This window comes from Solanum tuberosum, unplaced genomic scaffold, assembly GCF_000226075.1.
Source record: "Solanum tuberosum cultivar DM 1-3 516 R44 unplaced genomic scaffold, SolTub_3.0 scf00921, whole genome shotgun sequence".
In the NCBI taxonomy this organism is placed as follows: Eukaryota; Viridiplantae; Streptophyta; class Magnoliopsida; order Solanales; family Solanaceae; genus Solanum; species Solanum tuberosum.
This window is the reverse complement of record NW_006239820.1, coordinates 8,340-21,248: the sequence shown is the minus strand read 5'-3', so window position 1 is coordinate 21,248 and position 12,909 is coordinate 8,340. Positions and strand designations below refer to the sequence as shown.

Sequence of the window (12,909 nt, the reverse complement as noted above, 5' to 3'; positions counted from 1 at the left end):
CTTATTTGGTACACTTTTTCATGTCATGTATAACTAATGCTTGCATTAGTTATACACTCTATTGTGTATTAACTTGTGTATTACTAATACCAAGGAATTCTAGGTATTAGTAATACATAGCATTTTAACACTTGCATTATATTAAATAATTACAAAACTACCTTTAAAGCCTTTTCATTTTCTTTGTTGTCATAAGTTTTTGTTTTTATTTTGATTTGCTTTTCGGTGTCTTTTAATTTTTTGGTGTCTTAATAGACTTTTATGACCTTTTAAGTATCTTATTTAAAAAAAAAACAATTTCAATATAATTTAATAATTTTTTTTTATTGTGACGATAAATTTGATAAAAAAAACTATTTGCCAACTTTCCACAAAAATATTTTGATGCAATAGTACAACTATTTAATATTATTTTTGAAAAAAAAGAAGAAGAAAAGTTAATAATGTTTTAGCAAAGAATTTTTTTTGATGTTTTAACAAAGAACTTTTTTGCAAAGAAAGTGTACAAATAAATAAAGTGTGAAGGGTATATTTGTAAACATATATATTTTTAATAGAAATTATGCAAGATTTGTTATTTCTAATACATCAAACCAAACAATATATAAGAAATAATGATTGCATAACTAATGCAAGCATTACTAATGCACCATATTTTGCATTATTCTTATACACTCTACCAAACGACCCTGTAATTTTTGAACTTTGGCCAAACATAACAGTTGTCATATTAACATTGGCAAGATTTTTTTTCAAAAAAAAAAACTACTTAATCAAATATCATCCAATATTATTATTTATTTTTTAAAAAGAGATAAATTGAATTTCATCATCAAATTAACATTAATTAATAGAGCATTAGTTGCAGTGTACAGAGTTGGTATAGTTTCAGTTTGACTAAAATCGAATTTTTTTAAAAAAAATTTTAATTATGAATTTGATTTTATTTATTTGTGGAGTCTACATTTATATGGTACAAGAAATATTTTGATATGTTAATTTTTTTTCAAGAAAATAAATTTTATTGAGTGATTTTTTTGATATAAAAGTTTAAGTTGAGTGATTTTTGTGATACAAATCAAAGTTTAATTACTTTGTTAGATAAATTCTCAAAGTTGAGTGACTTTTTAAGATAATAACTCTATATTTAAATAAGAAAACTTTCAAAAATAGCAAACATTAAGCTTTAAATAGGACTTCATAGCTATAGTTTGCTTAATTACAAATAATAATAAAATATTAGGAGAGTGAGATCTAGGAGAGTGAAGAGAGTGTATAATTGCAAATTTTGGAGGAAAAAAAAATACAAATACAAACCGATTTGTATTGAAATGAATATATATTAAGAGGAGAAAAGCGATCGAGAGAGGGAGGAGAGAGATTGTATTATGTATTTATTTTGTATCTATTGCATTCGAAATACAACGGTCTATCTTTGGTTAGAGCCATTGCATAACCTATCTTTACAATAAAATGGTACATACTGTTTAACTCCGAATGGTAAGTACTCCTGTTTCCAGTAGTTATAAATGCTTTTAATAGTAAGCTCACCAAATGCATTATCTAGTGAGGAGTTGTGCTTCAGTACCAAGACACAGCACATGAATTTGCAACAAACAGTTGATATATCAAAAGAGGACATTGCATGCCTTGTCGATTTGGAACACAAGCTCTAGATTTGAACCATCATAGTATTTGCACTTAAAATAATGCAAATGCCAAGATAAATTTCAAAACAGAGCTAGATGAGAGAAGCTATATATCAACTAGGCAATGATACATCAGATAAATTACATATATACTAGACATAAGTAAAGACACAAGCTTCAAAGCCACTCGAATGTAACTTTCATATATGATCGGTGTCTCTTTCAGGACCTAAGGACAGGGGATCCTTGGGAGTTATTTGTACATTCGTCTTTGGTGACATCTATGATACTCCTTTTACTCTTTTCTTCCCTTTGTGGCTAATGATTGTCAATCTAACTGAGATGTGAGGCAATCACTTACTGTAGTGTCAGCAAGAATGGTATAAGCATTTCAATGCCATCACGTCTCTGTGCAATATATCCCAAATGGGACATGATGGAACTGGAGGCTGCAGCCACTCCATCGGTGAGAATTTGAGGAAACAAATCTTGAAGATTTATTGATATCCACAAGACAGGAAGGACTGTATCCAGAGTTCAACCACATGCCAAACAACAATTACCAGCAAATAATCAATGTAAGTTCACATTCTTATTGAACTCTAAAACTTGCATACAAGAACACAAATTGCTTTGTGACAAACCTAGTTGTCTTTTGAAATTTTAAGAGTCAATGGGGCACTCTTTGCTGTAAGGTTCAAGACATAGCAGTCCTTTGAAATTTCCTTTTTGTTCAAGTAACGAGAAGTGTGACTATTAAGAAAGTTATATAGACCTCTACTATATATGAGACTTGGTGTTGTTCCTTGAGAGTTTTCAATTAACTAAGAACAGTATACGAGATAAAGGTAAGTAGGATGATTTAAAAACGGCATTTAGGGGGGAAAGGAAAACCATTCATAGAGAAAAACAAAGTATTGATCTAAAATCCACCATTTGCAAACTTTTTATGGACAAAAACTTACCTTAAAATCTCAAACGACATACAATCAGAGTCTCCAAAAGCACCACTGATGCAAATTGAATAGAAGTCAAATTAGGTCAGCTTTTTCCTCTCTACAGTTCACCTCCTCTTACGCAAAAGAAACTGTAATATACCAGATATGACAAGCAAATGTTATGCCAGTAAAATACTTGTCTATACTTGAAGAGAATGAACAATTACCTTATTCAAGAACCATACCACTTAAGAACTTCCATTATACTATGTAATGAAGAGTACATACCACTTAATAACTTCCATTATACTATGTAATGAAGAGTACTACATTCTAGGATTAAGTGATAAACTCTTTATTGAAGGATAAACGTGCAAAACAAACGAAACGTTTGAATAATTTGAGATATATTCATACAGAACTTCTTTTCTAGAACTCGTAGAAAATAAAAATTAAAAATGAGACTTACGCAAGTCCTGAATTATGCTTCCACCTACTTTAACTTTTGGAATATGGGAAATGTTGGACCACTGGGTGTTTGGGCCACTCCGATTGTTGCAACTTTCTTCTAACTTTGGGCACCCTTTAATTTTTAGGTACCATAATTTAGTGAGGCGTCGCATGGCCTCTCTGGATGGCAGATGCTCCAGTTTTTCGCAGTTCTCTAATCTTAACTGTTGCAAAGTAACAAGGTTGCCAAGCCCATCCGACAGAGCTTCTAACAATGGACAACCACAGATGGTTAGATACTGTAATTTGGGCATGGCATCTGAGAAGTCCACATGTTGCAGCCGTTTGCACCTCACTAAACGTAATACTTCAAGAGAAGTAAGATTGTCAAGTCTATGAGGAAGAGCCTCGATTCCGAAATCACATATATGTATATGAGTTAGGGCAGAGAGTTGCATAAGCTGATAGGGCAGAGAATCCCAGTGCAAATGTCCGAACACAAGCAGAGTACGAAGGGACAACAGCTGCTGAATGCCATTAAAAGTCAATTGGAATGCCTCAAAATCCACCATATCTGAGACGGGACCAATTTCCAATTCCCTTAACCTGGTGAGATGGTGAAGGCCCCCTGTGGGTACACTATCCAATTTGGGACAGTGTGCTATAGACAAATAGGAAAGTGAAGGCATGTCCCCCGCATGTAAAGGGAAGGAAACTAAGTTGTTACAATAGTTGACCCTCAAATTCTGTAGAGACCGGCATTTCTCTAGCATTCCACTTGGTAAACTGGCCAATCCACCACAACTCCATAGCTGAAGATTTTGTAGGGAAGTCAAATAATTCTCTCCACTGGGAACAGGAAAGGAACTGAAATTGGTGCAGCACTGAATGATTAAGCTCTTAAGAGAATGCAGATTGTACAAGCTCTGTGGCAATTCACGAAACTCTCTGCAGTTTGAGACCGATAAGTGTTGAAGAGAAACGTTGTTGCGTAGCATCTCATCTGGAAAACAAGTGAGCTCTTCCACAAAAGAGACACTAAGCTTTACAAGAGATGTCAAGTTGCTGCACAAATTCAATAGTGGCATTTCACTGTCAACTACTTTAATGCTCAATTCACGTAGGATTTCAAATAGCTTCGGAGTACTTTTTAACAATGGACAGTAGCTAATCCTCAACTTCTCAAGCCCAGGAAACATTCTTACCCCACTTGTTGTTGGTATCGATTCCACTCCCTTCCACTCAGTAAGGCTACGCATATTCTCCAATACTAGTTCTTTTAATGATGGGAACACTTGGATAATGGCATTATTGCTACTTGATCCCATATTGTTAACCTCAATACCATAAAATGTAGTTCCGATGCATTCCAGCTTATGGAACCCTACCAGTTCAAGATGCCGAAGGAATTTCAGTTGGCCAAGAGATGGAATTTCTTTGCAACTTCTGCAATTACTTAATTTCAACTTGACCAAATTTGGTAGCGACTGTTCATTGAACCATGAAGGAAATCTAGTACCCAAATATCTCACCACTTCAAATGTTTTCAAGTTAGGATGTGGTTGAAGACCATCCAACACATGCTTAGCATTAATCTCACATCCTTCTGATTCCTGATGGGACCATAAATATGTCAGCTTGTAAATATTTGATTTCTCTTGTAAATATGCTGTTAGAGCTTCTTCTCTACTATGGACCAATTCCAGCTCATTGATACACAATTCACCTCTAAGGTTATTCAAACAACCTAATTCTTCTATTCGATGGCCTTTCTCCAAACCCACATTGAAATACTGTAGGGTCTGAAGACAAGTCAATTGTCCCAAGTTAAGTGGCGTCTGAGACGAAGAATAAAAATATATGTGTCTCAAACTTATCATATTTCCCATCTCATATGGAAACTCCTTGAGTGAATAGCAACAATTGACTCTAAAGGTTTGCAAATTATAGAGCTTGCAAATGGAGTGGGGCAAGGTTGTGATCTCAGTGCTCGAGATATCTAGATATCTCAAGTATATTAGCTTCCCGATTAAGGCTGACAACTCCTTGATTCCTGATCTAGACAAATTTAAAACTCTCAAGAACTTAAAGCTCAACAGCATATCTTCCGATATATAATTGTTTCTCCAGAACAGCGTGCACAACCGTCCTGGCTCATTTATCTTATCTATTTGATCACTTGGTGAGTCCCACCCAAAGTATCGCACTTGAGAAAGTTTTTCTCCATCATTGCCCTTCTGATCAAATAGTTTAGATTTGAAGATATCTCCAGCCAAATCATGCACAAGATCGTGCATCTTACAGTATTTTATATTGTTATGCTCATCTAACACAACATCTTGTAGCAAGGAATTTCTCAACAAGAGTAGAAAGAAGTTGTTCCCGATGTCTTCCATCACGGTGGTCTCTTGACATGGATGAAGAAAGCCTTCTGCCATCTAGAGTTGGATTAGTTGGGCCTTTTCAAACATAAGATCTTTTGGAATCTTTTGGAAACATTGCAAAGTAAGCAAAGCACTTTTTTAGATGTGGAGATGGTAGATAATCATAGCTGAGTTTTAGGATTTTCTTTATGCTATTTTCTCCATTATCATCTTCACCTGCAACAATGGGGTTGCCATCAAGAATTGCTTGCCATTCATGTTTTTCCTTGTTGTGTAATAGGCCTCCCAACACACTTGCAGCCAACGGTAGACCATGACACATTTTAACAATCTTGTTGCCGCCTTGGCACATTTTAACAATCTTGTTGTCCATGCTCGCTAATTCTTCTGGAGCCCTGCCATCAACAAATGCTTTTTGTTTGAAAATAGACCAACAATGATCTTCTGTTAACTTTCCCAAGATATGAAGATCTGTTGCTACAGTGGATGCCACCCGCTTCATACGAGTAGTCACAAGAATGCAGTTTCCTATGGATGTATTTATTCCTCTCAAGGTGTCGACGAACTCATGCCACGATGTAGAGTCAACACACCACAAATCATCCAGGACTAGTAAATAGTTTTTTCCTCCCAATTCATCTTGTAGCTTCTTGACTATTATATCTCTCCTTTGGACCTCAGTTTTCCTCTCTGTCAATGATTCGAGGATTTGTTCAAGAAAGCTCTTTGTTTCAGACATTTCAGGTAGACACAACCAAATTCTCTTTTCAAAGATTTGCTTGATGTGTTCATCATTGTAAATCCTCTTAGCCAAAGTTGTTTTCCCTAACCCCCCCATACCCACTATGGGAATAGTGCACATAACAACATCCTCCTCTCTCATCTTCAAAATTTTCTCCTTAATCTCAGCAACATCCAAATCTCTACCAACAACATCTGGAGCAACTACTAAGGAATCTGTTTCTCGAATCGGAAATATTTTCCGAGAAGGAACTATGAGTGAGTGGAGACCGAGGTCTTTGGCTACACTGTTAATAGCGGTCAACTCTTTATTGATGCTGTTGATTTTTCGAGACATTTTGCTCTTAAAAGCAGTATGAGTAAAGAAACCACTGACCTTTTTCATTGGGCTATTTCGGATGTTCATCACTTTTGTTTTGAGAGATTCATATTTGAATCGATCAAACACATTTTCAGCATTTTCAGCAACTCTCTCAAGCCTCCTGAGCCATTGTTCGACAGACTGTTGTTTCTCAACTTGTGGTGTTTCAACATCATGAAGGAAAGCTTGGATTAAGGATACATTTTGTGTGAACATTTCCAGATCTTCGTTGCAATCCCTTGAACTGTTGATCTCCTTGATAGTGAGAGAAAGCAGTTTGTCAAGCAAAACTTTAACAGTAGCAGCAAATACAGGATCGGCCATTGTTGTGTTTGCTGCTTCACAAAATCTTCTTTCTCTGCATCAAAGTCATCTCAAAGTAAGTCTTCTTTTTGATAGTTGTTTGCAGAGAAAAAACCCAAAAATCAAAGTAGTCCCTTATTTTGGGTTAAAGATTCAAAGTAGTCTTTGAGTTTTCAAATAGAGCACTAATATCCCATCATCTTTGAATATTGGTGTACTTTTGGTCCTTCTCCAAACTTTTACATATTTTTTAACATTAATTTTATCTACAATTTTATGTATCGAATGTTCAATTGCTATTTGATATATATTGAGGATCATTTCAATCAGGTGAAATACAGAGATCGTTTGGTAGAGTGTATTGGAGAAAATAATGCTTGCATTTGCTTAATGTATTATTAGTACCTTGTTTGGTACACTTTTCTAACATATGCATAACTAATGCTTGTATTAGTAATACACTCTATTGTGTATTGAAGAGTGTATTACTAATACTATCTATTTCAATGCATTAGTAATGCAATAAGTTCTAATGCATGCATTAGCATTATTGAAGACACAATCGCCCTCAAAAAAAAAATTACATCCTTTCCACTATATTTGTGGAGGGTATTTTTGTAAACAAATATTTTTTCTAAGTATTAGGAGAAATAGTTCATGTATTATGTATGATATTATTTAGTACTATGTTTGGTAGAATTTTTGGGCCTAAGTATAACTAATTCATGGATTAGTTATACACCCTACATGGTATTATAAGAGGTATTACTAATACCTTCCACGTGGTGGTATTAATAATGCATTGGATTTAATATCATGGGATTATCTATGTAAAGACAAAAATATCCCTCAAATCATTTTGTTTATTTTCTTGATTTTATGTTTTATATTTGTACTGGTAAATTTCTTTAAATAAATTAGCTTACAAATTTTATTATTTAGAGAGAGTTTTTTGTTCATAAATAAATGCAATACATATCAATACAATATTTAAAATGTGAGTTGTTTAATATTTACTAATTGAAAAGGCAAATATATTACCACATGGTGTTTGTGATCTTAATTGAATATATTATTTGTTGGTTTATATGTGGTTTCTAATTGTTTGTATTTTGAACAATTTATAAATTGCATACATATTAAAACTACAACTTGCAATTTTTATATGTAAATGTAGATGATTTATTCGATTTTACTATTTATACCGTCTTTTCGATTTTAAAGTAAATGGTCTATCTATTCTAAATTGAAATTAACATTTTTAAGTGATTAATTTATTAAGATAACAATTGTTTACCCTCAAATAATTCAAGTGAGAAAATAGCAAACATGACCACAAAATTATTCTTCTCCTAACTAGTTGGAAGACCATAAAAATATAATATTGTCCGACAATTATCTACCTTGACCGATTACATAAAATAGAAAATTTCATAATAATGTAAGGGTATAATTGGAAAGAAGCTTTTTGAAGAGTTTAAATCCAAATACAAGATGAGGTCAAAAGCAATTAACCAAACACTTGATAAAAAATACACCCTGCACTACTAATTCTTGCACTACTAATCCCTGCATTACTAATACTTGCGTTACTAATCTCTGCATTATTTATTTTTCTACCAAACGACCCCTGAAAAAATTATGTAATGCATAATATTTTGAGTACACCAAACCAAACATTGCATAAAAAAAATCTCATCATAATTAATGCAAGCATAACTAATACAAGCATTACTAATACACTATATTTTGCATTATTCTTATACACTCTACCAAACGACCACTAAAATAAAACATTGCTTATAAATTAAGGACTATTTTGGTCATTTTCTTTGTTATCACATCTACTAAATATATAAAAAGATGATTGAACATCCCTTACATAATTTGTGGATAAAATTAATGTCAAAAAAGGCAAAAGTTTGTATCATCTCTTTTTTTTAATCCATGAGAATAATATGTGATTTACATATTTAAAGTATACACTGTTTTGTGACTTGCAACCCAACTCGACCATTTGATTAGGCCCTATCCTCATTGTTTATTATGCGCAAACACTAGCCAAGATAAATTTCAAGAGGAAAAACACAGCTACATTAAAGAAGTTGTATATGAACAGCCAGAAGCGGAGCTAGGTGAGGGTTTATTATTCTCATTGGTTGATGAGAAAGAGACCGTGAAAATGCTTTTCACGCTAGAGTTATGGGTTTGAACCCCCTTTTCTCTTTTTTTAAAGAAAATTTAGTACCTCCAAACTCTAAATCTCGGCTCTGCCTCTGGATGCAGCAGCTAAGTATTAAGTTCAAAATGTTTGCTGGAAACAAAAATTCTTTGTACAAAAAGGCATTAACACTGTGCAAGAAAGGCATCTGCTGTCAAATCTTAGTCATACAAGTAAATATTGAAACTTAAAACATATCCAAAGAAGTCTGCTCCAGTATACCATCTCGACAAGTTCCAGTATAAGGAACACTTAAACCTTATAAGGGACTGTTTGGACTTCTTCTCGTTGTTTGCATATACAATCATTCAAACAGTTATAAAAAAGAAAAAAGTCTAAATATATGTGGATGAAAACCAAGTTTGAGCGCGTGAGAGTCTCAAATATGTTAAAATGGATCCTTTTTCCTCTTATATTCATTTACTTAAGTAATTTTTTTAAATTTGTTTTATTTGTACGAGTACTTTTCTTAATAAAGGAAAAAATAGTTTGATATACTCCTCAATTTTATCATTTAGAATTGAAATACCTTTTATTTTTTATATATATAATAGATAGCTCATATACTTACTATTACAATAACGACTCATATATACCCTTACTATTACAATAATGACTCATATATGCCCTCTCAATTTAAAAGTGAATCATATATATCCTAAATCTCTATCGTTACAAAAGTGAAAAAAATAATTTTAAATTTATTTTTAAAATTTTTAATTCTTTTAAAAAATCATGTATTTGTTATTTTTCACACATAACTTATTGTTTGACTTCTTTGATTATTATTATTTGATTTTTTTATTCTTATTTTTTTCATTTTTAGTGTAAAAGCAGGTAAAATAAAAAGAAAAAAGTTTGAATGGAAAAGGATTAAAAAGCTAAAAAATATATTTATTTTTTTTGTAGCTATATTGTAATTTAGTTTTTATATGTATAAAAAACATATTTGGGACATGTATAATAAATTTTACAATAAAACAAATGAAAATAAATAAATTTGACCATTAAAATACTAAATTCAAATTAGTCGAATTATTATAAATAGTCGGAAAAAAAAAACAAGTGAGAAAGATTAAATATACCCTATATGAATCATCTTTTTTTAATCCATGAGAATAATTTGTAATTTACATCTTTAAATATTATGTCACCGACTTAGACATTCACTAATGCTTCGTGCAATTTTTGATAACTTACTCATGAATTTTTCACGATCTTGTAAGCAAGGGTCATGACAATACGCTCTTTTGTGACTTGCAAACCAACTCACCCATTCGATTAGGCCCTATCCTCATTGTTTATTATGCGCAAACACTAGCCAAGATAAATTTCAAGAGGAAAAGCACAGCTACATTAAAGCAGGGCGGACCTAGTATTTTCTTTAAGGGGGGTGTAGTAAAAGAATAGCCAAGATGAGTTTGAAGAGGAAAAGAACAGCTACATTAACTGATTAAAGAAGATGTATATGAACTAGGCAATGATGCAGCAGCTAAGTAGTAAGTTCAAAATGTTTGCTGGAAACAATAAACTCTTTGTACAAAAAGGCATGAACACTGTGCAAGAAAGGCCTCTGCTGTCAAATCTTAGTCATACAAGTAAATAATATCTCCTCTCCAGTTTCTGCCTAATGTAATTTCCCTGGCTAATCACGACACTTAAACACATCTAAGAGAAGTCTGCTTCAGTATACCATCTCGACAAGTTTCATGCCATTGTTTCATTCAAGAATCTGAAACATAGGAGACGGTAAAAAGTCAGTTTTAGTAGCACAGCAACCTCCTAACTTCATCTTATGAATAGTTCATGAACAGAATTCAATGGCTCGGTCCACGGATACCCTTTACTACCTGACCAAAGTACCTGACCTGATATTGAGTTTACGCTTCTATTGTATAGAAAAGAAGAAAAAATAGATTTCAAGTGAACATCCAAAAGGGGAAGTCTAGAACATGGTACTTGTTGGTTGGTTGAACTACTCATTCATTATTTACCCAAAACTACTTGTTAGTCTTTTTATTTTCATCAACTCGTAGAAAAAGGTTATATATTATCGAAAGACACCCATACATAAAAGAATAGTTTCACTAGGGCAAATGAGCGACTGTGTACTAAATTATTTTTACTTAATAGTTGTTGGTATATATCCATGTTATGAAGAGTAAATGTTGAGAGATTATGTAGTCAGTAGTCTTTACCAAATGCTCATGTAAGAGTCTACGGCTGAAGATTCTGTTCTTCAACAAAACAAACGTGTTGGTTCCTCTCTATCGAACATAACTAACCCCGTTAAACAATAAAATTGTGTCATGAGAAGAAAAAAAAAGGAGTGCAAAGAAAAACTTGACAAAATTGTTACAGAATTCTAAATGGAATTTCACCTAATGTTATTGCTGCCCATGGATTTTGGCTTAAAATGCCACAACAACGTTCTAGTGTGACCTTCGAGCTAATAACCTATGAGTAAAAAATACATAAATATTCATGATTAAACCATATCTTAAAAGTAATATAGATATTCATAAATTTGTTTCAAGTGGAATAGAAAAATGTTTGGAGAATGGAGAAGACTAACTCGTGGAAAATAATAATTAAAAAATGCGACTCGGAAATTGAAAGAGAAATAGAGACTTACGCAAGTCCTGAATTGTGCTTCCACCAACTTTAATTTTTTGAATATGGGAAATGTTGGACCACTGGGAGTTTGGACCACTCCGATTGGTGCAACTTTCTTCTAACTTTGGGCAGCCTTTAATTCCCAGGTTCCATAATTTGGTGAGGCGTTGCATGGCATCTCTGGATGGCAAATGCTCTAGTTTCTCACAGTTTACTAAATGTAACTGTTCCAAAAAAACAAGGTTGCCAAGCCCATCCGACAGAGCTTCTAACAATGGACATTCCTCTACACACAGATATTGTAATTTGGGCATGACATATGAGAAGTCCAGGTTCTGTAGCCGTTTGCACCTCACTAGCCTTAACGTTCCAAGAGAAGTAAGGTTGCAAAATCTATGAGGAAGAGCCTCGATTCCGAATCCATATATTTGGATCTTTGTTAAGTCAGAGAGTTGCATAAACTGATAGGGCAGAGAATCCCAGTGACCATGTCCATACACCCACAATGTACGAAGGGACAGCAGCTGCTGAATGCCATTAAAAATCAATTGGAATGCCTCAAAATCCACCATCTCTGAGAAAGGACCAATTTCCAGTTCACTTAACTCAGTGAGATGGTGAATACCCCCTGAGGGTAAACTAATCAATTTGGGACATTGTGATATATACAAATAGGAAAGTGAAGGCATTTCCCCCACATGTAAAGGGAATGAAACTAAATTGTCACAGCAGCTGACACTCAAAGTTTCCAGAGACCGACAATGCTCTAGCATTCCACTTGGTAAACTGCTCAATCCATCACAATCCAATAACCGAAGATCTTGGAGGGAAGTCAAATAATTCTCTTCACTCGGAACAGGAAAAGAACTGAAATTCGTGCAGTTACCAATCGTTAAGTGCTTAAGAGAATGGAGATTGTACACGCTTTGTGGCAATTCACGAAACTCTCCACAGCCTGAGACCATTAGGTTTTGAAGAGAAATGTTGTTGCGTAGCATCTCATCTGGCAAACAAGTGAGCTCTTTCATATCATAGACTTCAAGCCCTATGAGAGATGTCAAGTTGCTGCACAAGTTCAACAATGGCATTTCACTGTCAACTCTGACAATTACTAATTCACGGAGGATTTCAAATTGATTCGGAGTACTTTTTAACAATGGACAGTTCCTAATCGTCAACTTCTCAAGCTTAGGAAACATTCTTTCTCCAACTTCATCTCCCTTCCACTCAATAAGGCTACGCATAT

The 12,909-nt window shown here is 33.7% G+C and overlaps 3 protein-coding genes across 4 annotated transcripts; all 3 read right to left on the bottom strand.

Annotated features, from left to right (window-relative positions):
- Positions 1-1,480: 1,480 nt before the first annotated feature.
- Positions 1,481-5,521, bottom strand: LOC107059178 (putative disease resistance protein RGA4). 2 transcript variants are annotated; one of them, XR_001472535.1, is made up of 3 exons: positions 3,057-5,521; positions 2,615-2,736; positions 1,481-2,173 (listed from the first exon to the last, which is right to left on the bottom strand). XR_001472535.1 is itself a non-coding variant. In XM_015305640.1 (2 exons), the coding sequence occupies exons 1-2, from the start codon at positions 5,473-5,475 to the stop codon at positions 2,723-2,725; spliced, it is 2,433 nt and encodes an 810-aa protein (XP_015161126.1). In that variant the 5' UTR covers positions 5,476-5,521; the 3' UTR covers positions 2,192-2,722. The 2 variants fall into 2 exon arrangements, 1 of the variants encoding a protein (XP_015161126.1); XM_015305640.1 differs by lacking the exon at positions 1,481-2,173 and having other exon boundaries at positions 2,192-2,736.
- On the bottom strand, positions 5,501-6,847 carry LOC107059177 (disease resistance protein RGA2-like). The gene has a single exon (XM_015305639.1). It carries the CDS (start codon positions 6,845-6,847, stop codon positions 5,501-5,503), a length of 1,347 nt encoding a protein of 448 aa, XP_015161125.1.
- Positions 6,848-10,469: 3,622 nt separating this feature from the next.
- On the bottom strand, positions 10,470-12,907 carry LOC102585486 (putative disease resistance protein RGA4). The gene is made up of 2 exons (XM_015305638.1): positions 11,683-12,907; positions 10,470-10,779 (listed from the first exon to the last, which is right to left on the bottom strand). The coding sequence occupies exons 1-2, from the start codon at positions 12,905-12,907 to the stop codon at positions 10,772-10,774; spliced, it is 1,233 nt and encodes a 410-aa protein (XP_015161124.1). The 3' UTR covers positions 10,470-10,771.
- Positions 12,908-12,909: the final 2 nt, after the last annotated feature.